Source organism: Heterodontus francisci, chromosome 16 (genome assembly GCF_036365525.1).
Source record: "Heterodontus francisci isolate sHetFra1 chromosome 16, sHetFra1.hap1, whole genome shotgun sequence".
Lineage (NCBI taxonomy): Eukaryota > Metazoa > Chordata > Chondrichthyes > Heterodontiformes > Heterodontidae > Heterodontus > Heterodontus francisci.
The window spans coordinates 42,393,757-42,418,537 of record NC_090386.1 but is presented as its reverse complement, the minus strand read 5'-3'; the positions used below and the strand labels follow the sequence as shown (position 1 = coordinate 42,418,537).

At 43.1% G+C, this 24,781-nt stretch overlaps 1 protein-coding gene across 1 annotated transcript; it reads left to right on the top strand.

Moving 5' to 3' along the window:
- The first annotated feature begins 9,753 nt into the window (after positions 1–9,753).
- On the top strand, positions 9,754–11,415 carry LOC137378265 (alpha-1,4-N-acetylglucosaminyltransferase-like). The gene is made up of 2 exons (XM_068048505.1): positions 9,754–9,942; positions 10,801–11,415. The coding sequence occupies exons 1-2, from the start codon at positions 9,754–9,756 to the stop codon at positions 11,413–11,415; spliced, it is 804 nt and encodes a 267-aa protein (XP_067904606.1).
- Positions 11,416–24,781: the final 13,366 nt, after the last annotated feature.

Below are 24,781 nucleotides of genomic sequence, written 5' to 3'. Positions count from 1 at the left end.
GCGTACTTTGCCTCTCATTCAGAGTCAGAGACAGAATGAAGGTACGCAGTGATTGAAAATGAAGCATTAGCAACAACATGGGCGTGCAAAAAAAGTTTGGACAATGTAGTGGCCTTCAAGATCAAGATTGAAACTAACCACAAGCCACTAGTGGTGTTGCTTAATTCCAAGGAGTTAGCAAAATTATCCCCTAAGGTACAGAGATTTCGACTACGACTAATGAGATATGGCACAACAACAGAATATGTCCCAGGGAAGCATCAGGTGACAGCTGATGCATTATCGAGAGCATCAAGTGATCTACCTGATTCAAGTGATCTCATACCTGGAGGAAATGGAAGTCTTTGCTTTAGTTATAACCAAAGATTTGCCGGCAACTGCTCAAAGGTTATGCCAAATTAGAAACCTGCAGAAAGAGGATGAAGTCAGTGAAAAAGTAAGACAGTTTTGCCGAGAAGGTTGGCCAGAATAACCCAATCCTAAGAAATTATTATAAACAACAAAGCCATCTTACTATTGTCGACAACTTACTAGTCTATGAAGGGTTTTAAGATTAGACATCCTAGGGCACTTTGGAATCACCAAGTGTAGAGCAAGAGCGAAGAACTTGGCATGGTGGTCGGGTGTTTCCATGGAGATCAAACATATGATTTCCAGGTGTCACATGCGCTCCTACCAGCCAAGACTCTAGAGAACCACTGATTTTGTCTTTGTTTCTGTCCAGACCATGGGAGCATCTGGGAATGAACCTGTTTGAATATTATTACGGTCAAGTGAGGAGAGGGTGAAGGGCTTCCCTCTTTATCCCCTCCTTGTTTGACAACAACAGGTTTAATTCTTTCTTAAAGTGAATGTACTACCAATTCAGTAGGTTTTTGATTATTTACTTGCTATGATCATAACAAGAACCAATCAGACTGGTTTTCTTGAGTTTAGCAAAGTAAGAGGTTAACTTTATTGTACCAAAAATGAACTATTAAAATAATAAACAATGCACAAACTTTCACTCACACACACGCACATATACATACTAGAGGTTTGTGCACACACACAGAGTGGGGAAGGATAGATTAGTTAGAGTCCATAAAAAAAGATATGCAGCCTGTGAAGCTTGGTGATTCTGCTGGGCTCTGGCTGAACTCAGTGGTCCTGTGGCTTTTAGTTTGAAGAGGTAGATGACTGGTTCAGTGGGTCTCTTGGAGACAGTGATGAGGATGATTTCCTCCAACAGGGTTTCTGATTGTAGCCGGAGTATGCAAAGGTGGTCAGTCAACAAGCAGGATTTGAAAGCTTTCAAACTGGAATGGAGAGAGAGAGAGAGGGACCCCCACTTGGGATCTGCATGTTTCAGAGTCCAGTTGCTTCTCCTTTCCTGCAGAGAAAACACCAGCTTAAAACCACAGATGGGGAGGGGCTTGCCACATGACAGTCACTCATTGATTCAAACATAGAAGTTAGTAGTATTTCTCTGCTTGCTAAAAGAACAAGTAGTTCCTTTAAACTTCCATCAAATGTGCTACACTCTTCGACCCTACTTGATACCTCCTAAAAAAGTTCAATAATGTTATTCAGACAAAACCTTCCCTTAGAAAATCCATGTGAATTTTCCTTGATTAGTCCATTCCTTTCTAAATGATGATTTATATTGTCCCTCAAAATTCTTTCCAATAACTTGTTGTGCTGACTGGCCTGTAAATATTCAGTCTTTCCCATCCTCCCCTTTAAACAATAATTTAATGTTAGCAGTCCTGCAGCCAGAAAGGATTGGAAAATGATGGTCAGCACCCTGCTATTTGATCCCTTGCTTCTCTTCACAGTCTCCGATACATTTCTTCCATTTATCCGCTTTCAAAGATGCTAAACCCTTTAATGTTCCCTCTTTCACTATTTTAACCCATCCAATATTTCCCACTCCTTGGGTTGAATATAATGAGATTGCCACAAATGGCACCATTCCTGTCTGTTACATGGGCGCCTGCCCCACGTGATTACATGATGGCTGCCCATTTTGCATATTGGAGGCACAGATATCTCCCTGCCCCCAGTCATGTGGCAGGGAAAGGAAGCAATTTGTTAATTGCAGCCTCAGATGATGCTGAAGCAGGTGCTGGCACCATATTTAAAGGCCCGCCAGGCTGCATTTACTCCTGTCATGGAAACCGTGCAGCTTGCAACTCTGCCCTACTGTGTCCTGTACCCTCCCCCCCCCTACCCTCCAAGTAAGGCGGAAGGCAATGGCTGAAAACAGAAACAGGGTGGGGGGTGGGGAGTTCAGTGGTTCAGTGATGCCTCCTGCAGATTCTCCACCAAGCTGCATGGGAAAGGCGGGAGGTTCTCGTGCCCCGCTATGGCAAGAAGAGGTCCTCCCACCTGACCAAGCAAGCCTGGGTGGAGATTGCAGAGGAGGTTAGCAGTTGTGGGTTCACCCGGCGTAACTGGGTCCAGTTAAGGAAGAGGCTCAATGACCTACTGCCTTCAGCCAAGGTGAGTGTTACATACCAGTGACCTCCTTGAGGTTGCTCATCATGGGATGGGTGACAGATGCATGGCTGTCTCTTGGCTACAGGCCACTTTCCTTCATAGCTCACCTCCCTTAACTCCCCTGACAGCGAGTATTGGCGTGAATGACATCAGATTCCCCAGTAGGGGTTGACGGGCTGAAAAGAGCTGAACTGTCATGTTGATCTCTGTGCATTCTCAACCATCTCATCCTTCCTCTTGCAGGGCAAGAGGGCCTATAATAAGACGGCGATGTCCTGGACAGGCAGAGGAATCCCAGATGCACGTCCACTGACCTCCACCGAGGAAGAGGCCTTGGAGCTGGTGGGCATCCAAAGTGGCCAATCAGAAGGCACTGGGAAGATTGGAGTCCCTGTGCAAAGAGTGAGGATTGTCTCCCTTTGGCATGTGCATTAATGTTGGAGATCCACATAACACTTAGTAGGCACCAGGAGAACTGCACAGCCTAAGTCTCATACATTTGTGTTCTCTCATGCAAGTAGCCATTCACAGGGGCCCGCAACCACTGGGGGACAGATTGAAGTGGATTATAATCCTAGCCCCTTTTTACGACTATCCCAGATCAGGTGTACTCCCCAGATGATCACTCACACTTAAGGTTGAGAAAGACATTTTCTCACAGACTCTTGAATTAGTCTGAAGAACTGATCTAACTTTCCCCAAAGGAAAGGAATCAGCTGAGGATATTACCATCTTCCAGATAGCTTTTTTAACAAGTCTTAGCCTGATTATAATAACCTGGATATTATAAGAGTCCGAGTATCTCTCCTCAATAATGTACCTCTTCACGAAAGAGAGTACAGAGATGGGTTCTCGAGTTGAGATACAGAAGACTATATGAGACAATATATTTTCTAAATTACATAAAAGTTTATTAAAGAACCAAACATGCAATTTACACTTCGATGGATAAAACAATCTCAACATTAATAGTTCTAGTAGAGAATCCTCGTTTTAAGTTGATGAGCAGCGGGAAAGAGCGAGACTAGCAGCAGAAATAAAAGCAGTCCAGAGGCAGCGAGAACTCAGTCAGTGAGCAGCGGGAAAGAGAGACCAGCAGTGGAGATAAAAGCAGCACAGAGGCAGTGAGCAGTAGGAAAGAGCAGGGAAAAATTGAAAAGTGACATCAGAGCGATGTCACAATCTACAGAGAGAGCAGGGAAAAAGAGAGCCGCCAGGATGAGTATACAGGTAAGCTTTTAATTTAATTTAAATCAAACATAGCATCAAACATCACAGGCAAGCAGGTAGGTGATTGGTTTGGGAAGAAGCTATCCATTTGGTCAGTATCTGGTAAGTGACTAAAGTAAGTAAAGTGGGTTAGTAACTAAAGTAAAGAGAAAGGTAAGGTCTACAGTTTTTTTAAAATATATTGTAAGTAGTGTTTTTTAGGGAATCAAGGTCCCTAGTGTAAATAATCTCTAATTTTTGAGTAACTTAAGGGAATAAATGAAGGGTAAGTCATGGCAGGGCAGCAAGGCAGCATGGAGTGGGAAGTCAGGGACACTTCCAGTGTCCAGGGTGAACACATGTGCAGGAAGTGTCTCCAGCTGCAGCTACTCGAAATCCGCATGTTGGATCTGGAGCAGTGGCTGGGGAGACTGTAGAGCATCTACGAGGCTGAGATCCTCTTGGATAGCACAGGAAGCTGATCACACTGCAGGTAAAGACTGCTGAGGCAGAAAGGAAATGGGTGACCGCCAGGCAGAGTAGAAGAACTAGGCAGGTAGTGCAGAAGTCCCCTGGGTCCTTCTCCCTCTCTAACAGATTTTCCGCTTTGGATACTGTTGGGGGAGATAGCTTCTCAGTGGAGTGCAGCAAGAGCCAAGTCTGTGGTACCACAGGTGGCTCAGCTGCACAGGAGGAGAGGAAAAAGAGTGGAAGAAATATAATGATAGGGGATTCTATCATAAGGGGTACAGATAGGTGCTTCTGTGGCTGCAAATGTGACTCCAGGATGATATGTTGCCTCCCTGGTGCTCAGGTCAAGGATGTCATGGAACAGCTGCAGGACATTCTGAAGGGGGAGGATCGACAGTCAGAGGTCATGGTTCGCATTGGTACCAACGACATAGGTAGAAAGAGGGATGAGGTCCTGCAACAAGAATTTAGGAAGCTAGGTAGCAGATTAAAAAACAGGGCCTCAAAGGTTGTAATCTCTGGATTACTCCTGGTGCCACAATAGGAGGATAAAGCAGATGAATGCGTGGCTGAAGAGATGGTGCAGGAGGGAGGGCTTTAGTTTCCTGGGTCATTGGGTGTGTTTCTGGCGAAGGTGGGACCTATACAAGTTGGATGGGTTGCACCTGAACCAGAATGGGACCAACTTCCTTGCAGGGAGGTTTGCTAGTGCTGTTGGGTGGTGGTGGTGGGGGGGGGGGGGGAGGGGGGTGGGGTTAAACTAATTTGGCAGGGGGATGGGATACAGACAGGAGGTACAGTAGGGAGTGATGAAAGCCAAATATAGAAGAGAAACTAAGTCAGTCTGGAAGGCAGAGCAAAATATAGACCTGTTAAGGCACAAGCAAATAATGCAAGGCTGGATTGCATCTATTTTAATGCAAGGGGTCTTACAAGTAAGGCAGCTGAATTGACGGCATTGATTAACACATGGGAATAGGATATTATTGCTATCACAGAGACACGGTTGCGGGAATGGCAGGACTGGCAGCTCAATATTCCAGGGTATAGAATCTTCAGGTATGACAGTGGTGGGGGTGGGGGGGGGGGGGGTGGACGTAAAGGAGGAGGTGGCATTGCACTATCGATCAAGGAGTCAATTACTGCAGTAAGGAGGGATGATATCTTAGAAGGTTCCTCAAATTAGACCATATGGGTAGAACCCTAAAAGCAAAAAGGGGGCAATCACTTTGTTGGAAGTGTATTATAGGCCTCCAAACAGTTAGGGAGAGATAGAGGAGCAGATATGTAGGCAAATCTCAGAAAGGTGTAAAAATAATAAGATAATAATTGTAGGGGATTTCAGCTTCCCCAAATTCAACTGGGATAGTCTTAGTGCAAAAGGTTTAAAGGGGGTGGAATTCTTGAAGTGCATCCAGGAAAGCTTTTTGAGCCAGCGTGTAGAAAGTCCTACAAGAGAAGGGGCGGTACTGGACCTAATCTTAGGTCACGAAGCCAGACAAGTGGTAGAAGTGTCAGTGGGGGAGCATTTCAGGGATAGTGACCATAACTCTGTAAGAATTAAGGTAGTTATGGAAATAGATGGTAGGACCCTAGGAAGAGGGTTAGAGGGACCTTGGTGTACTTGTCCATAGATCACTGAAGGCAGCAGCACAGGTAGATATGGTGGTTAGGAAGGCATATGGGATACTTGCCTTTGTTAGCTGCGGCACAGAATATAAGAGAAGGGAGGTTATGATGGAGCTGTATAAAATGCTAGTTAGGCCACAGCTACACCCTTTCTGCACTAATGCTTTGCCTTTCACCACACCATTAACATACCGTTTGCCTTTGCTCCATGATCTTCTGGTCAGCTATTCTGTGACCTTGTCCTATCAACCCCTTCTCTTTTGTTATCTCTTGCCCCACCCCTGCTTTACTTGCTTAAAACCTTTTACATTTTTAATATTTGCCAGTTCTGATGAAGGGTCACTGACCTGAAACGTTAATTCTGCTTCTCTCTCCACAGATACTGCCAGACCTGCTGAGTATTTCCAGCATTTTTTGTTTTTATTTCAGATTTCCAACATCTGTAGTATTTTGCTTTTATTTCAGAGTTTAGTGAGATACCTCTATCCCAATTAAGGGGAGAACTATCATTGCTGCACCAGGTAGCTCATACCTCTATCATGAGAAAGGCTGGAATACATCAAATGATTCTAAAGATCCACTGTGTGTTTCCAAAATTTATACTGTTTCTAAGCTGCTTAACTAGGTTTTTAAGTATTGGGCTGTTATCTCTCTTACAAGTAGTTCGTCCCTGTCTAATTCCCAAATAAGGCTGTATAACTGTCAATTTCTGTTGAAATCCACATTAATTAATTTCTAAGAAAATAATTATTTTAACTTTATAACCCCTTATTATGGCCAGATTCCTTCACAAGACATCCACCTCTGAGGAGGTGAACCATTCAGAGGATGCTCTATTCTATGACTCTCTTGTACCCTCCACCAGTGCAGATACTATCACCTTGGTGGGAACTCACTCAGCATGAGCAGCTGGTGGAGGCTAAGACAGCAGCGGCCTCTGAAATTTGGAGGATTGTGGATGGCCAGGCTCATGCTGATCCCCAGGATCAGCCTCTGATGTCGACAGCACAGGGCATGCTGGAGTTACAAAGAGCGATAGAGCAAACTCTGCCAGAAATGCCAGGGAGTCCATCAATCCCATGACAGCTGCCATGTCCGGGCCTATGACCACATGGCTTCCTTGGCTATATGAGCTTGATAGAGCAGTGGCAAGGCAAAAGCAGGAATAGGGGCCCAGATGATTCTGCAGTTCCTGGTCCCTCTTCAGTAAGCAGATAGGCTCAAGAGAGCGTTCATAGGGTGCAGGAGAGGCTGACAGTCACATCTGGGGGCTCCCCTTAGGGTGTTCTGAGTGTAGACAGTGGATCCTCAGCCCCTCCACCAGTGGGTCCAGCTCCAAGAGCTACGATGCCTGAGGAGAGTCCTGCAATAGTCCAGGATACTCCCACATAGCCAGGTCTTTCCAGGCCTCAGGCTATGAGGAAGCCCGCCAAATTCATCACAGGCCAAGAAGCAGCATGATCAACAACCTGCCTCCAGCCCTGCTGCTGCCACTGGGATTACACCATGTAGGAACACCCATAAAGGGGTTTCATGGGTCTATATTATACCTTTTGTGTTAAATAATTAAAAGGTACTTTGCTGAAATCTTTAGGCTTCATTGTTTGAAAACCATGCACCATTATTCTTTAATTGTGAGATGTAGACCTCACCCTTCCCCCTTAGAGCAATGTCAAAGTGACCACAGCCCTCATTAACAAATGGTCTCCTATGGAACCACAAATGGAAAGGACGGTACAGAGCTCAGGCATTAAGGTGAGACTTTATTTCACTCTCTGTGAATGGATACCAGGATGGCTGCAAATGATCTGTTGTGAAGTTCTCTGTTGCCTACTTCACGAGCAGCTGTACCTGGTTGGCTTCCTGCCTTGGTATATAAGAATGTGCAAATTATGTCTGCGTGGTTGCTCATGGACCTCAGATCCCTGCCTAAATGATAGCCTATCCTCTATTCCAGCTTATGATCACACAAACCCACCACACAGCCATTTGCTTACCCCAGAATGACTCCCCAGCAAAGGCAGATTTCACCCCTTTGCCGAGTTCCTACTACCCCGGACCCCTTGCAGAACCCTCCAGCAATCCTGGACCCCTTGCAGTGCCCTCCAGCAACCACAGACTCCTTTCAGTGCTCTCCAGCAACATGCTCCCACAATGGCCAGAAAACCCCACTTTTCCTCTGGGCAGCAGCGCTCAAGGCTGCCTACTATCACTTTAGTGTGCCCTCTCACACTTGTGCTGCTATATTTCACAAGTTGGGACACTGAAGGCATGTTAGTATCGCCCCTCTGTTCACAGTATTGACCTTTGGACATAAAATCTCTTTTAATGATATGAACATACTTTTAAATCAACTTCTCAGCAATTTAAAACAGATTTCCATCACGTTGGAGCGAGAATGCCGCCATTGTGCTTTCCCGCCACTGACAAAATCTGGAACCGATGTCACGACACTGGATTTCCAGGCAGGCAGCTACATTGCGATTCTCTAACCACCCCCGGCCAACAATCCCGCCCTCAACAGTCACACAAAATCCAAGCCCTCATCCTTAATTATAATGTCTACATTGTCCCCCATTTTGCGTAGGTAGACGGAAAGTATTCACGAAGAATCATGCCGATGTCTTCTGCTTCCGAACATTTTTGGTCTCTAATCGGCCCTATCCTTTGCACAGTTATCCTCTTGTGCTTTATGTATTATACATCTTTGGGGTTTTCTTGATTGAAATTAGCAATATTTTTTCATGCCCTCTCATTGCTTTCCTAATTTCCTTTTTAATTTCACCACTGCACATTTTATATCCTTTTAGGCTTTCTGCAGTATTGAGCTCTTGGTATCTGACAGAACCTCCCTTTTTTCACTGATCCTTCTTGTTGTGCTCTTTGACATCCAGGGCTGGTCTGGATTTTGGAGTCCCACCCTTTTTCTTTCTGGAAATATATTTGTTCCAAACCCTGTTTAACTTCTCCTTGAATGTCTCCACTGCTTTGACATTAATTTACATTCAAGAAGCTGTTTCCAGTCTACTTTTGCCAAATCACATCTCAGCTTAGTCAAATTGGCCTTTCCACAATTTAAAACTGTTATTCTTGCCCTATCTTTGTCCTTTTCCATAACTAGGCTAAATGTAACAGAAATTTGGTCACTACCACCATAAGTTCTCCCATCGATACCCCTTCTACCTGCCCAGCTTCATTTCTGAACACCAAATCCAGAACTGCTTCTCCTCTTGTTGGACTTGCTAATTATGAGCGATAAAAGTTCTCCTGAATGCATTTTTAAAATTCTGTGCCTTCTATGTCTTTTACACTGAATTTATCCCAGTGAATAACGGGTCATTGAAATCCCCTATTATTCCAGCCTTATTGTTTCTGCACTTTTCAGCAATTTGCCTATATATTTGTTCTATTTCCAGCTGTTTGGGGGGTCTATATATATAGTTCCAGCTGTCAATTGCCTCTTTTTGATTCCTCAGCTCAACTCCTATGGCATCATTTAATGACCCTTCTATCATATCATCCTTCATCCCAGCTGTAATTGTTTCATTAACCAATATTACGACCTTTTCTATGTCCCTCTCTCTGTCTGAAAACTATGTTAGCAGAAATGTTGAGTTGCCATTCCTGTCCTTTCAGCCATGTTTTGGTCATAACTATGATATCATACTTCAAAGTTTGTCACATGTCCTCCCACTTACTCACTTCCAGAAGCATTTCAGTGACCAAGTTCTTTCTTTCTAGACTTCCTCCCTAACGCTTTCTGTACTCTATATTGTGCCCTAATTCTGCTGGGAGAGACCAATTCAAAGACTCTCACAGTCTTGTTTAAAGAGCAGCTTTGGATGATACCTGGAGCCCTAGTAAACTGAGTTTCTTGACTTTGGCTGAGAATTGTCTTTAGCTTAAGGAGGAGCCACAAAGTCTGGAGAAGAAATAGGTTTACTGGTTAGCATCCTTCCATCTATGAAAGATAATGGACATGCAGCAGGTGTCCTCTCTTGGTGCACCTTTGCTGAATGGCTGAGAAGGCCAATCCTTGAGCGGCAGGTTCTGTCACAAGTGTCGCACGTGAAGGTGCCAGGTGGTGCTGTGAGTAGTTATTTTTTGGCATTGGCTCCTGTTGACAAGCTGCTGTTGGCACTGGTCACCATGGTAGTGCACACCAGTCTACAGGATGTGTCACCATTTCTCTCTTTCGCCAGCTAGTGACTCCCAGGTGTGATAGTCAACATTTAGGGCCTTCATCACACTTACTAGCATCCTTGAAACGGAGTTTTGGGCACCCAACTGGTTACCTGGCCCCAGCTATCTCACCCTACAGAAGGTCCTTGGGTAAGCGACTATCTTCTATCCTGCGGATGTGTCCAATCCACCGAAGCTGCCTTTATTTGGCTCGTGACAACACACTTGAGAGCTCTGCCTTTGAGCGGACTGCTGCATTTGTGATTTTGTCCTGCCAGGATATACCCATAATGCACTGCAGACAGCAAAGATGGGAATTATTGATCTTCTTTTCCTGGTAGCTGTAAGTCGCCCATGTTTCACAGCCATACGGTAAGGTAATAAGAACACAGGCCTTGTAAGCCATCAGCTTGGTCCTAATGGTCAGCTTGATGTAATTCCATGCATTTTTTGTGAGTCAGCCAAAGGTGGTAGCTGTTTTCCCTATGCATACATCAAGGGACTGATTGTCACCGTGGTCCCAAAGTAGCAGAATATGTTAACCACATCCACTGGGGTGTTGTTTAGCATGATTAGGGCTGGAAAGGCAACAAAGAGGCATAAGTCTGCAGGGAGAGACCATTGGGGAAACAAACCAATTCAAACACTCTCTTATGGTTTTGGTTAAAGAGTAGCTTTGGTTGATACCTGGAGCCCCTGTAAACTGGGGTTCTTGGCTGAGAATTGCCTTTAGCTAAGGAGGAGCCACAAGAACTGGAGAAAAAATAAGCTTAAAAATGCTGAGAATGAATGTTACAGATTCATCTTACTTGGTCCATTTCACCACAGGTAAGTCCACATTTGGAAAGGCATTGGACCCATGTACTTGCTGATAGCTGCAGGTTAGCACTGCTACGGAAATACAGTGGCATCTACCTGGATACTGACATTATATCAATGAAAAGTTTGCTATTTGCCAATTTTACCTGTTTCGGAGAAGGAGGATTTTTCAATAATGGAGCGTTGGGATTTCATGTCATACATCATGATTTTCTATTGGATTGCATGAAAGATTTTGTGGCCAATTATATTGAACACATTTGGGGTCATCAAGGCCGTAAACTGATAACCTGTGTTCTGAAGCGATGGTGCAAATCTAATAACCCAACCAATTTCATTGGAAAGGAATGCAATGGAATCTCCTTATGGCTGAGAAGGTGGTTCTATCCAATCTCATATTCAAGCTGGGAAAGGTACTATGTTCCCTGGAAAAATAAGGATATAGAAAGCATCTTCTCAGGTAGATATGGAGCACATGTCTGGAACTATGTGAATTCCAGCAAGGAAAGAAAAATAATTGCTGGAGAGGGATCATTGATGGAATATCTTTTTCAGATGTATTGCCCAATTACATACAGAAGTGTAATTCAATCAAAAAATCATTCAGAGTTACTTAAGGCCTGAGATTTTGGGGACTAGTGAGGCCACTAAGTATATAGATTGTCTAAATTGGGGGTACAATTTGGGACATAACCTGGAAATTCCACCATTATATTAGGCACAACAGAATTCTCACCAGCTGAAAACTGAACTGAGTTTTGTTGTAAATGCTCCAAGACCAAACTAAATTTGTTATTTTGCTCCTTTAGGAGCATTTCAAAATCTCCATAACATGTCCATAACGATTTGGTATCTCAGGACTAATGAAGTGTAATAATTGTTTGTTTGAAGGATATGAAAAAAAAACTAGTTACAGCATGCCAACCTGAAAATTACCCATTTATTCCGACACTCTTTTTTTCTGTCTGTTAATCCTCAATCCATGCTAATATATTAGGCCCAAACCCATGAGCCATAACTTTGTGTAATAACCTCCTGTGTGGCACCTTATCAAATACTTTTTGAAAATCCAAATGCACTTTGGTTTAAGGTAAGGGGCAGGAGGTTTAGAGGGGATTTGAGGGAAAAAAATTTCACTCGGAGGGTGGTTGCAATCTGGAACGCACTGCCTCAACAGGTGGTAGAGGCAGCAGCCCTCACAACATTTAAGAAGTATTTAGATGAGCACTTGAAATGCCGTAGTATACAAGGCTATGGGCCAAGTGCTGGAAAATGGGAGTAGAATAGTTAGGTGCTTGATGGCCGGCACAGACATGATGGGTCAAAGGGCCTGTTTCTGTGCTGTATAACTCCAAGACCTCCAAGACTATGGTTTTGGGTTTCTATTGTGACAGAGATACATTGAACTATAACTTCTGGAGTTGGGTTTTATGGCATATTATTGGGTTTCCTTTTGCAGTAATGTTACTTTGTACAGTACCAATCCTACCTGGGATTACTTGAAGCTAATCTAATACTGAGAGTCAGAAGTAGAAACATGTTTTAATTCCAAACACAGGTTCCTTTCTATTTTTGAGCACAAGTCACATGAAAAATTGTTTGTAAAAAGAATCAAATCATAAGCAATATAAAAAGGAAATAAACACAAATTTATTGAGTAAAAGCCCATGAAGCACATTGTTAATTCATAAGCCAGTCACTCTTTTTCTGCTTTTACAATCAGTATACACTATGCTGCAATGTTCTGATGAAAGGTCACAGACCTGAAACATTAACTCTGCTTCTCCATACACAAATGCTTCCTGACTTTCTGAGTATTTCCAGCACTTTCTGTTTTTATTTCAGATTTCCAGAATCTGCAGTATCTTGCTTTTATACACTATGCCTCACTTGCTCATATTTTACTTTAGCATCTAATACCAAGTACTGCTGCTGAGTGGAGTGAATCTTGACAATAGGAGTGATTGGTTATTGTACCTGCCAGCAACTCCTCTGCAGTCACCTTCGTGGTGAGAAGGAAAGCACCAGCACTTTACACATAGTCTTGAATAAGTAGTGATGGGGAAACCTTCAAGAGTATCAGGAAGTGGGATTTCAGGGCATTTAGGAAATGTGGAGTTTTACTGCTCTGAGTTTTAGTAGGTTGAAGTGTTATTTCAGTGCTTTTGTCAAAATATGATGGGGCCTTTTTGTATCTGAAAGAACAACAATTTATCAGATCTCTGGGCATGTTGTGACAAAAAAGCAAGGAATTACTAATCACACATTCAGGGAGGTGCCCATGACAGAGATTCAGTAACCAAGGCTATGTAATTCAAGCCAGCATTTATTTGAGTAAAAGTAAAAGCTTCCGACAGAGAAATAAAAATGCTAACAAAAAGGCTGGTTCAAGAAATATAATCAGTGTAACATTGATGGTAAAGGGAAAATGTTTGAATGCTTCATTGAAATGGAGTGCAGATTGTAAAGCAGAGTGTGCAGATACAAATAAAAACAAGAAATGCTGGAACCACTCAGCAGGTCTGGCAGCATCTGTGGAAAGAGAAGCAGAGTTAACTGTTCCGAAGAAGGGTCACTGACCTGAAACGTTAACTCTGCTTCTCTTTCCACAGATGCTGCCAGCCCTGCTGAGTGGTTCCAGCATTTCTTGTTTTTATTTCAGATTTCCAGCATCCGCAGTATTTTGCTTTTATTTTAGCGTGCAGGTACAAGTTTGGTGAGTGGGGAGTTTGGTGAAGGTGGGAGGAGGTGCTCCTTTTTTCTACTTTTCTTTCCCTCCAGTATTTGGTTCTTACTTCGGTGCAGTGGAAGGAACTGGATGGCGAGTAACTGATAAGCTATTTTACTTATCATAAAAAGTCTGTAAAGTTAAGGTATGGCAGGGCAGCTCAGCAAAGTGGAATGTACAGCCTGTGGCATGTGGAAAGTCATGGACACACCATGTGTCCTAGATAAACATGTCTGCAGGAAGTGTCACCGGCTGCACAAGCTTGAGCTCTGTGTTTCGGAACTTGAGCGGTGGCTGGAGTCATTGTGGTAAAGCACGTTTAGGGAGGTGGTCACACCGTAGGTTAGGAGCATGCAGGCGGATAGGGAATGGGTGACCGCCAGGCAGTCGAAGAGAACCAGAGAGGTAGTGCAGGATTCCCCGAGACGATATTGCTCGCTAATTGAAGGAGCCTTGGTGAGTTGTTGCAGTCCACCTTATACACAATATTACACAATGCAGCCACAGAGGTGAAAAGAGTCAATGTTTAAGGTGATGGGGTGCCAGTCAAGTCGGCTGCTAGATGGTACCAAGCTTCTTGAGTGTTGTTGGGGCTGTGGTCATCCAGGCAATGAAGAATGTTCCATCACACACCGGACTTGTGCCTTGTAATTGGGGGAAGATTCTGGGGAGTCAGGAGAGGACTTACTTTCCACAGAATTCCCAGCCTGCTCTTGTAGCCACTGTATTTATGAGACTGATTCAATTAAGTTTTTAGTCAATGATAACCCCAAGGATGTTGATAGCGGAGCTTCAGTGATAGTAATGCGGTTGAAAGTCAAGGGGAGATGGTTAGATACTCTTTTGTTGGAGATGGTTATTGCCGAGCACTTGTGTGGCATGAATGCTCCTTGCTACTTCTAAGCTGAAACCTGATTGTTTTCCTGGTCTTGCTGCCTGTGGGCCTGGCCTGCTTCATTATCTGAGGAGTTGCAAATAGAATGAAATATTGTGCAATCATTAGTGAACATGTCTACTTCTGAACTTGTGATGGAAAGAAGTTCATTGATGAAGCCACTGAAAATGGTTGGGTCTAGGACATTCACCATGAGGAATCCCTGCAGCAATGTCCTGGGGCTGAGTTGATTGACCTGGAACAACCACAACCATCTTTCTTTGTGCTACGTATTACTCCAACCAGTGTAGAGTTTTCCCGCTGATTTCCATGGCTTCAATTTTGCTCGGGCTCCTTGATGCCAGACTTGGTCAAATGCTGCCTTGATGTCAATGACAGTCACTCTCACCTCATCTCTGGAATTCAGCTCTTTTGTCCATGTTTGGATCAAGATTGTAATGAAGTTTTGAGCTGAATGTTCCTGGCAGAATCCAACTCATCATGGGTGAGCAGGTTATTGGTGAGAAAGTGCTGCTTGATGGCATTGTCAACAACACCTTCCATCACTTTGCTGATGATCAAAAGTAGACTGATGGGGCAGTAATTGGCTGGATTGTATTTGTCCTTTTTTTGGACAGGACATACCTGGGCAATTTTCCAAACTGTCAGGTAGATGCCAGTGTTGTAGCTGCACTGGAACAGCTTGGCTAGAGGTGCAACTGTTTCTGGAGCACAAGTCTACAGTACTATTGCCGGAATGTTGTCAGGGCCCATAGCCTTTGCAGTAAAGTAACCAGTGCCTTCAGCCGTTTCTTGACATCACATGGATTAGATTGGTTGAAGACTGGCATCTGTGATGCTGGGGACCTCAGGAGAAGGTTGAGATGGATCTCTACCATCACCGGTAATATGGGGCAGGGCCTTCTTGGTGTCAGGGAGCGTGGTGGGCCTCTCCTGGAAGTATTTTTCAGGTCCCCCACCACAACTACCGACATCAAGGGGCTTGTAAAATCCAGCCCTAGTCTCCATGACCCATCTGACTTTTTAAGTGGCCAAATAGGGGAGACGGCCCAGGTACAAATCAATTCTAATATGCCTTGTTCCACCAGGGAAGCAGTTGCAGCTTGCCGATGCTCATTAGCTTCTCTAAGGAAATGACACTGTCCCTCAATTTTAACCGTTCCTGTGTTTATGCTTCACCAACTCATTCCAATTATTATCTAAAGCATCCTATGAAGCTGAGTCTGGGGAAACCAGTGTCTGCTCTAAATCATAGACTTCAACTTTCTTAATGGTGAATACTACCCTGTGGGCTGGGATCACAGACATGTGCTGATGGGCTGTTCCTTCTCAGTTTTGTTCGCCAAAGAAATCGATTGACAAGATCGACAACCAGTCCCAAAAATGATGACACATGGCCACTCAACCTGTAAGGGGCTATTTACGGGGGTGTGGGGATTAGTTCTACTCCTGTTTGTTTCCTGAAAATCCATTCGACTGAAATCAAATTCCCCCGAATAAGGTTAACCCTTTTGGGCACTCACTCAGCTTGGACCATTTGTGTTGGGCCTGTGTCTACAAGAATATCCTTGTGGTGACCTCTGACTACAATATGCACACACGGTCTTCAATAGCAGTCAAGCTGTAATGCTTACCGAGGCCAGTCACTGTCATAATTGTTGTGATGGTGGCTGAGGCCAATTCCCCGTATCAGTTATAGAAATTTATCAGTTTCTCACCAGTAGGAAATAGCTACAGCAGTATATGGATGGCTGGGTGTTCTAAAGATGGGTAACACTTTTTATTCTGTACAAGGTCTTGATTAAAGTGCTGTAAAGTAAATGTAACATGGGATTGCATGTCGAATGTCTGCCCTATTTTGCTTTTACATTCTGCCTTATTTTGCTAATAGTATATGGGTGTTTTAGCTTCTGCAATTGACTATCTGAAATGTTGCTCTATGGTCTCAAAACTGGAAAATAACTTTCTTTTAATTTTATCTGTTCATCCCTTTAGCTAACATATCATTTTTAAGGCAGAGTGTCCTGGTGTTGTAATATCTAATGTTGATCTTTCTTACTGTGCTAACAGATATAGTGCTTCCTGAATGTAAAAACGATTCCTACACCAGCCAGCCTTACACACAGCACAGTCTCTCTGAATCATGGTCATATTTCAACAGGTAGTTAACAGTGGCTTTTAAATTCCTTCCTTTGTAACATTGTTAGGATTTTCTTGTCATATTGGAAACAGCATTTGCTGTATCCCAATCCATTGTTTCCTTTTATACTTTTCCCTGGAGAGCAGTATTTCGCATGATGCAAAACAGACACTTTCAGCATAGGGAAAAAGTGTTTTGCAGCCTCAGTCCTGTTTCCCAAACTTATCCTTTCAGTATTTCTCATATAAATAGTGAAGCTATCAGATAGGTCATCACTAATCATAAAATAATCGGGTGAAGCCAGTAAAATAAAATTTTTAATTTCCGTGATTTAACGAATAGCAGCGGGGAAGATTCAATGCCACTTGGTTTAAAACTAAACAAATAGTTTATCAGTCAGGCTGCTCTGAAGGTTCAAACAGTGAGCAGTTGAGTCAGCCAGACCAGCAAGGAATGGCCCTCAGTGGGAGCACTGGTTGGGAAACTGCAGGCTGCCAACTAGTGATTTGTACTTTGCACCACAAAGGCAAGGAGAAAGATGGAAATAAAGAAGGAATATTTTTAAGGCAGAGGTAGATAGATTCTTGATAAGCAAGAGTGTGAAAGGTTATTGGGGGTAGGAAGGAATGTGGAGTTGAGGTTACAATCAGATCGGCCATGATCTTGTTGTATGGCAGAGCAGGCTCGAGGGGCCGAGTAGCCTACTCCTGTTTTTAATTTGTATGTTCATATAAGACAGAAAGAAAGAAAGAAAGAAAGAAAGATAGAATGAAAGAAAGAAAGAAGGAAAGAAAGAAATTGCATTTAAATAGCAAATCTTACAATTTCAAGATGCCCCAAAGCCAATGAAGTACTTTTGAAGTATTGTCATTGTTGTAATGTAGGAAATGGTGTCAATTTTGTTACGACTGAAGCGGGAGGAGTGCACTGTTTATTTCTAGTTCCACTTCTCAGGATCACCAGCACCTGCAAGTTCTCCTCCAAGTCACACGCCATACTGATTTGGAAATATATCACTGTTCCTTCATCATTGCTGGGTGAAAATCCTAGAAATCACTGCCTCATGGCACTGTGAGCATACCGACACCACAGGGACTGCAGTGGATCAAATAGGTGGCTCACCACTACCTTCTCAAGGGAAATTAGTGATAGAGAATAAATGCTGGTCTTGCCAGAGAAACTCACATCCCATGAATGAATACAAACAAATCTCCCCTACGGTGAAAATGTTTCTCTCTATTTACCCTATCAATTCCTTTCAAATACCTTAAAATCACAATCAAATTATGGCTTAACTGTTTATATACTAGGGAATACAAACCTAGAATCTTTCCTCATAATTTAACCATTGGAACCCTGGTATACCAAAGACCAAAGTAATGCATTGAGAAAAAGCTGATTTTAAGGGGTTGATAATAGAACCAGGAAAATAAACTAGAAACATTTGCTGACAAAGAAATAGAACAGCAGTGTTTTAGAATAGTGATCAACAGAGTCGAAGGGAAATATATCCCACTAAAAAGCCAGAACAAACTAGCCAGTGATGACACACCGTTGATGAGAATAGAAATAATGGCAGAATTGGAACTAAAGAAAAAAACAAACACAATGTATATAGAGAACAAGAGAGAGGATGATAAATGGGAATATGAAAAATCATGAAATAAGTAAATAAAAAAGGAAGGCAAAGAAAAGCTATGAAACTAAATTATAAAGAAATAGAAAATAAATAATAAATTATTCTATAGACACAAATAAAAGAAATATCAGGATTGTGATAGGGTCACTGAAGGATATACACAATAAACACACAGTTAATGACATCAAAATGCAGAAATATTGAATAATTACTTTGTCTCACCATGTACCAGACAAACTAAACTGTTGGACATGACATTAAAAGTAGAGCTGAAGAAAGATTTAAAGACATTTGGGATAGAAAAGGGTGGTAATTGATAAAACAACTCAAAGTTAGAGAGGATAAAACCCTGGTCTGGATTGATGGCATGCATGCATATTCAAAAAAGTTAGGGAAATGATAGCAGAGACACTATTAAATAGGTATAAAAATTAATTAGAAAAGGGAATCGTGCCAAAGGATTGGTGGACAGCTGAGGTAATTCCTTCATATAAAAAGGGAGATTTTAATCACCTGGGATATTTGGAATTTAGTTTGCTTCATTGATCTGTGTAAAGCACTTATTATTACTTGAGGCAGCGGGTAAGTAACATGTCCAGCAAGCTATTAAAGACATTATTGAACTTAATAATGTTTTATGATCTTTTCCCAATCAATCTGAATTTCTCAAGAGTACTTTTACACAATTGAGGAAAGGTGAGATCTTTCTGTTCCATTAAATATTACCTAAGTGGTTTGAGTTAGAGACAATGGTTTCTCATACTAGTAGGGAATGGCTGTAGTATAAGCACAGTCTTTCCTGAGGTCATTACTTTCAAGACTTATATTGGTTCATGGCCTTTAGCTTAGAAGATTTTTGTGGTCAAAGTATTGGGAACTTGCATGGCCAAAAGCCTGAGTGATGGTTTTAATTAGCTTTGCTTTATACCCATTTCACAGTATTCAGTTCCACTACTGGATAGCTTTCAAGTAAAATTCCTCAAGTTAGACGCTTTTAGGACATTTCCACTATGAATAAAGCACATGCCCTTCAGGCAGTTTATGGGGTAACATTCCTACAATGCCCTCTGTCCCCAATCTCCAGAACTGCCATTAAACCTCTCCAATGCCACCAATCTCTGGAAGAGGAAATAGCACAGGTAGGTTTTACAATGGGTAGACTTCAGGACTATGGCATCTAACATGTGTGTCACCCTCCTGTTATCAAATACAACTAAAAGTACACTGGTTAAATATTTAAATATACCATCCCCTGCATTTGGCACAACTAACATTCCTGGCTGGCTTCTGGCTTCAATTTCATTCAACAACCTTGGACGTCTCATCGGAGAAATCTTGTGCCTGCCTATAGCCCTAACTTGTCCTTTGGGCACAAATGATATTCAACTGGTCATAAAACTGACAAAATACAAAGATATTAGTGAGAAATATATTGAAGTTATTTGAAAGAGAAATTAAAGAGAGAAGTGTTTGTGACTTGCCTGTATCTCTCCCAGCAAGTAGCCAATAATGCTTTTAAAAAGCTGACAGAAATTTCCTGGGCATCCAGGAAGATGCAAGTGTTGAAGCCCTGCATTCCAGTGCAAAAGGTCATTGACCTGAAATATGAACTCAGTTTCTCTCTCCAGAGATACTGTTTGATCTGCTGAATATTTGCAGTATTTTCTGTTTTTAGTTCAGATTTCCAGTATTTTGTTCTTGTGCAGTTTAATTGCTCCTTCATCACTTTTGCCATTCTCCTCAGCCTGGTTGCTGCAAATTTAGGGAAATTTCTAAATTTACTGTTGTTTAAGTGCTAAAAATTAATTAAGTCTAATATTTCGGCATGGGTGTTGCAATTCTCAATCTATTCACATCTGCTCCTTTTGTGGCTGGCATGCACGACCAGTTGCCGAGCATGAGCCTATTGTATTACAGCTTGATATTGTCGTTCAGACCAGTTGGCAAAAATCAAATGTTCTGAAGTTCACATCATGTAAATGCCCTCATGTGAGAGTTTTAGTAGTTTTAGAGGATGTAAAACCAGGGGAGGCACTTGGTCCCATGTTTTAATGACTGGGTTCCGAGCATTTTTAACAATTTTTTGAGAGTGTGTTTCGTTCACTCAACATCACCCTATAAGATTGGATTGTACGCAATATGGAACCTATTCTGAACTCCTAAAAGTTTCATTGTATGTTGCATCATCTCCCCAGTAAAATGAGTGCCTTGATCTGAATTGATTGATTGGGGTAGTCCCAACCTGGTGAAGATGTGTTGTGCCAATACTTCAACTGTGGCCTGAGCTGTACCTTGAGGAATCATGAAAGCATCCTGCGACTTAGAAAAGATAATATCTACCAGGACACACTTGTTACCCCTAGAGGCTGGAGGAAATGGGCCTGTGTAATCGAGCTGGAGATCAGGTCACAGTCCATCTAAGGGCCTGATATGTTGAAGTGGCGATTTCTTGGCATGTGGGTCAGGTTTGTGTTGAGCGCAAATAATGCAGTTCTGACAATAGTAATCAGTGTCTTCTTTACACCCAGGCCACCAGAACTCTTGGACTCAGGACAATGTCTTTGCTGGTCTGATGTGACCAGCAGTTAGAGACTCATGTACCTGACAAATGAATTGATTTTGCAGCATTTTGGCACATTCCATTTCCACCTGTTGGTGGAGGATGCCATCCTTGATTTGGAAAAAAGTCAAACACACCTGGAGAATGGTTTAAAATAAGGCTTTTCAGATTAAATGGCTTTGATCAGCAGAGGGAGGAATGGATCCTCCTTTTGGGCCTGTTGTAAATGTAATGGCGGGGGTTTGTAATGTGGAATGACTTAATCAGCCAAAGGGACAAACGCCTGGGAATCCATGGATCTCTATTCTCTGTTCCCTTTTTTGGTAACTCATTACCGTGAGAATTCCCTTCCCAATGCACGTCTATTTTGATATATGTGTGTGCCTTTTATATGGCTATTTGTTCCTCATCCTATTGTGCAGAATTTAAAATGTACTTTAACAATGAAGATGAAGGGAATCAAAGATGCATACTTCTCTCATATGGGTTGGTGCTCAGTCAGGGAATTGCACATATGCATTGAGTATAGCAAAGAGTGATAAGCAGGAAATCTTCAATGAAATCATATAGTAGCTGACCAGATTCAAAAAGGATCAGGTATGGGCAAAGGTAATCTCAAAACAATTTCTATCTTATGTTTGTCAGGGATCTGTCCATCAACCACCAATTGGGAATCCCAGCAATGAGAAAATTTCTTGGTCTATCTCTGCATTTTCCTCGGAATCACTTTTAGCCCCACTGTCTGTAACAATGTCAATGATTTAAAGATGTCCCAAAGCACTTCACAGCCAATGAAGTATTTGTGAAGTATAGTCATTTTTGTCATGTAGGGAAACATATCATTTAAGTTTCCAAAAACAGCCACGAGATAATGATCAGATAATGTGCCTGCATGATGTTGGTTGAGGGAGAATATTGGCCAAGACACTGGGAGAATTCTTCATTTAGTATTGTCATGGGATCATTTCCATTAACCTGGGAAGCCAGACGTGGGCGTCAGTTTAATATTTCAACTGAAAGACGGCAACCCTGACAGTGCAGCACTCTCTCTTAGTTCTGCAGTGAAATGACAGCCACACTTACGTACTCATTGTCTCTCGATTGAAATCACAGCCTTCTTACACAAAGGTGAGAGAGCTAAGCACTGGGCTAAGGTTGACACAGAAGAATCTTGAGATAGCACCAAAATTGCCACACAAGTAGATGTTTGATTCCTTCGTTGACTCCAAACTGAATTTCTAGTTTCAGGTCGTTCTGTCAATTACTGTTTGCTTATTGTATGACTGGTTCCAAAGGCACTCCTCCGTGCTGAATTCCACCACAGTTTTCCATTCGATCTTTGCCCTTATTTTCAATTGGGGTGTAGAAGATGGGAGTGTGGATCATGATAAACAGCTTATGCAGTAACTAGTATTGCCAGTGATTGTTTGTATTGAATGCTCAGGTGTAGGAAACAGAGAGCTGTAAGGGAGTGAAGCCTGTGTACACCCATCACAGCCTGTGAAATTAGACTATCACAGGAATGCATCTTGTAACTCAGTAGCAACTACCTGCATGTAACTACACAGCAGTGCATCAATGTGTGCAGTGACCCTGGGAGTTAGCCTACTCAGTTGTGTCATTTCATGGCACCCCAACTGGAGGGATGAAAATCCAATTGGTTCTACAACGGGCGTGCAATCTGATCTGTCAGTTTACAGTCCAGGCGGTGAAGTTGAAAATGACCCTGCTGTGAACTCTCCTCCCAATGGAAGCCAATGGACCTCAGTCATGTAACCCACTGACCTGGATATTTGCTGTTGATGAGCCAGCAGAAACACACGCAGTAGATCACACTGTCCTGCTACAGGTAGAGGTCATAATCCCTCCTGTTTATAGGCTCTCCACAGCACTTGCACTGTTCACAGACACTTTCCCACAATTATTAAGGTTGTTCACAGCTTTCATGTTGTATGCTTTTTTTTTCAATTAATGTGAACAGCACAAGGAGTTAAATTATTACTGAGTGGAGAGCTCAGGCTGCATCCATCACGACAGCTATGGTCAGGATCTGAGAACTTCGATCTCAATTACCTCCCAATTGACTACTATCTCTGGTGGAGCAGACCACAGTTCACTAGCCAGTGATAGGGAATTTGTGCCTTAGGCTTGAGTACACTAATGAATAGATTAATTTTAGTAAGGAATTGTTTATTTACCATCAGATTTCTTCATGTACATAAATTTGACTTCAGTTGTCTTATTTCGACAAAAAGCAGGTGTGTAACAGAACAGTTTATGTACACAACAGCAATACAGCCAAACAATATATAAGCTCACTCACAGTCAATCCATTGTCTGCCAAGCAAACACTTACTGATTGTCTCCTACTAAGGGTTCATTTGGTACTGAGGGTTCATCTCTGCAGAGGTTTGGTTTCTATCCCCTTCTAATTCACAGCTAAATCCTCTCCTTCTGCAATGCCATTTGATTATTGTATTCACCTCCTCTTTATTAAGTCAGCCATTGTTTTCTTTTCTCCCCCTTCCATCGCTTCTGCTTCCTTCTAAGTGGAGCCTCCTTGTGCCTAGATCAATCTGCTCCCTTCCAGAGGAAATGGCCCATTAATCAGGAATGGGCCCCATTCTTCTACAACAATGGCTGGAATTTTACCTTCAAAAGGTGGATGCTGTCGGTGGAGCGGGGAGGGGGAGGGGGGTGGTGGCTGCTGGGGTGGCGGTGAAGGGGGGAGGTAAAAAATGGCATCTAATGAAGTCAGTTTGGGCCCTCGACATTATCACACTGAATGACCCTTGATATGCGACAGATGGCAAGCAAGATGGGGACTCCGCTTGCCATCTGATCAAGGGAAATAAAAGGCCGATTAAGGTATTTGGAAATCCAACTGACTTCCATTGTACATGCCCCGCAGCATTTTATGGGATGCACATGGGGCACATGGGGGGTGGGGGGGGGGGGGAGAGGGGGGGAGGTTGGGGGGAGGTCGGAGCTTCCCCAGCTTTAAATGAGTGGCAATGTGATGGCCTGATTAAGGGGCTTGAAGGACTTGGGCTAGTGAAGTTGAGACTTCATATTAAAGGGGAGTGAAAGGAGAAGGGCAGAAATCGAGCAAGTGGTCCTTCTAGTAGGGCCATCTTGAAGAGATTTCTAAGAGGGGATTATGATTGTGTGCCCTCTCAGAAACCACTGGAAAGGTGCCCCGTTACATATTCAGAGCGCAGTTGCATGGGTATCGTCCATTCCAGAGGAGGCTGCTCCAGCGAGGAGAAGGAGGGAGAGACGGGCAGGCGACTAAGGACAACAGTGAACTGCTGCCCACCTGCAGGTGCAGCCTCTAATGTGCAAGGCCACAGAGTGGATCGGGCACAAAGACCTGCGAGAAGGCGACGCTACCCAGTAGGTAGGGTGTACCGGCAGCGGACAACTTTCCTCCAGATAGCAGAGTGCCAATGTTTCTGACAACTACCCTGTCCTGAGAGACTATGAATTTCTGTGTGACATGATGGCAGCGATTTTGTGGGTGGCCATCTGATGCTGGGGCTGTCAAGGTCATGGTTGCCCAGAATTTCTATGCCTCAGGCTCATTCCAGGCTGCCACTGGAGACATGTGTGGCATCTCCCAATCAGCCACACATCAATGCATCAAGGTTGTGACCAATGCCCTCTTCAGGAGGTTAACCGGTACATCATGTTTACAACCGATGTGGACAGGCGAGAAAGCCAGAGGCTTCGGCCCCGGGGCGGGATTCCCCCTGGTCCAAGGAATCATTCACTGTATGCATGTGGCCATCAGGGCTCCTTCAGGCCAGCCAGTGCCTTCATCAACCAGAAAGGATTTCACTCGCTCAACATCCAACTGGTCTGTGACCAGCAGATATCGCAGGTGTGTCTTCATTATCCTGGTAGCAGTCACGAAGTTTACATTCCTCGGCACTCCCAGGTGCCACAGCTTTTCACCTCTCCTGCACTCTTGCATGGTTAGATACCGAGAGTTGGGGGTTATCCACTGAAGAGATGGCTAATGACAC

What these genes read in the sequence shown, in the direction of transcription:
- LOC137378265 (XM_068048505.1), top strand. Translation starts at nt 9,754, where the DNA reads ATGAAAGATAATGGACATGCAGCAGGTGTCCTCTCTTGGTGCACCTTT. An exon ending in TGTTGGCACTGGTCACCATG is followed by an intron (nt 9,943 to 10,800) that starts GTAGTGCACACC and finishes ATTTCACCACAG; the next exon opens with GTAAGTCCACATTTGGAAAG.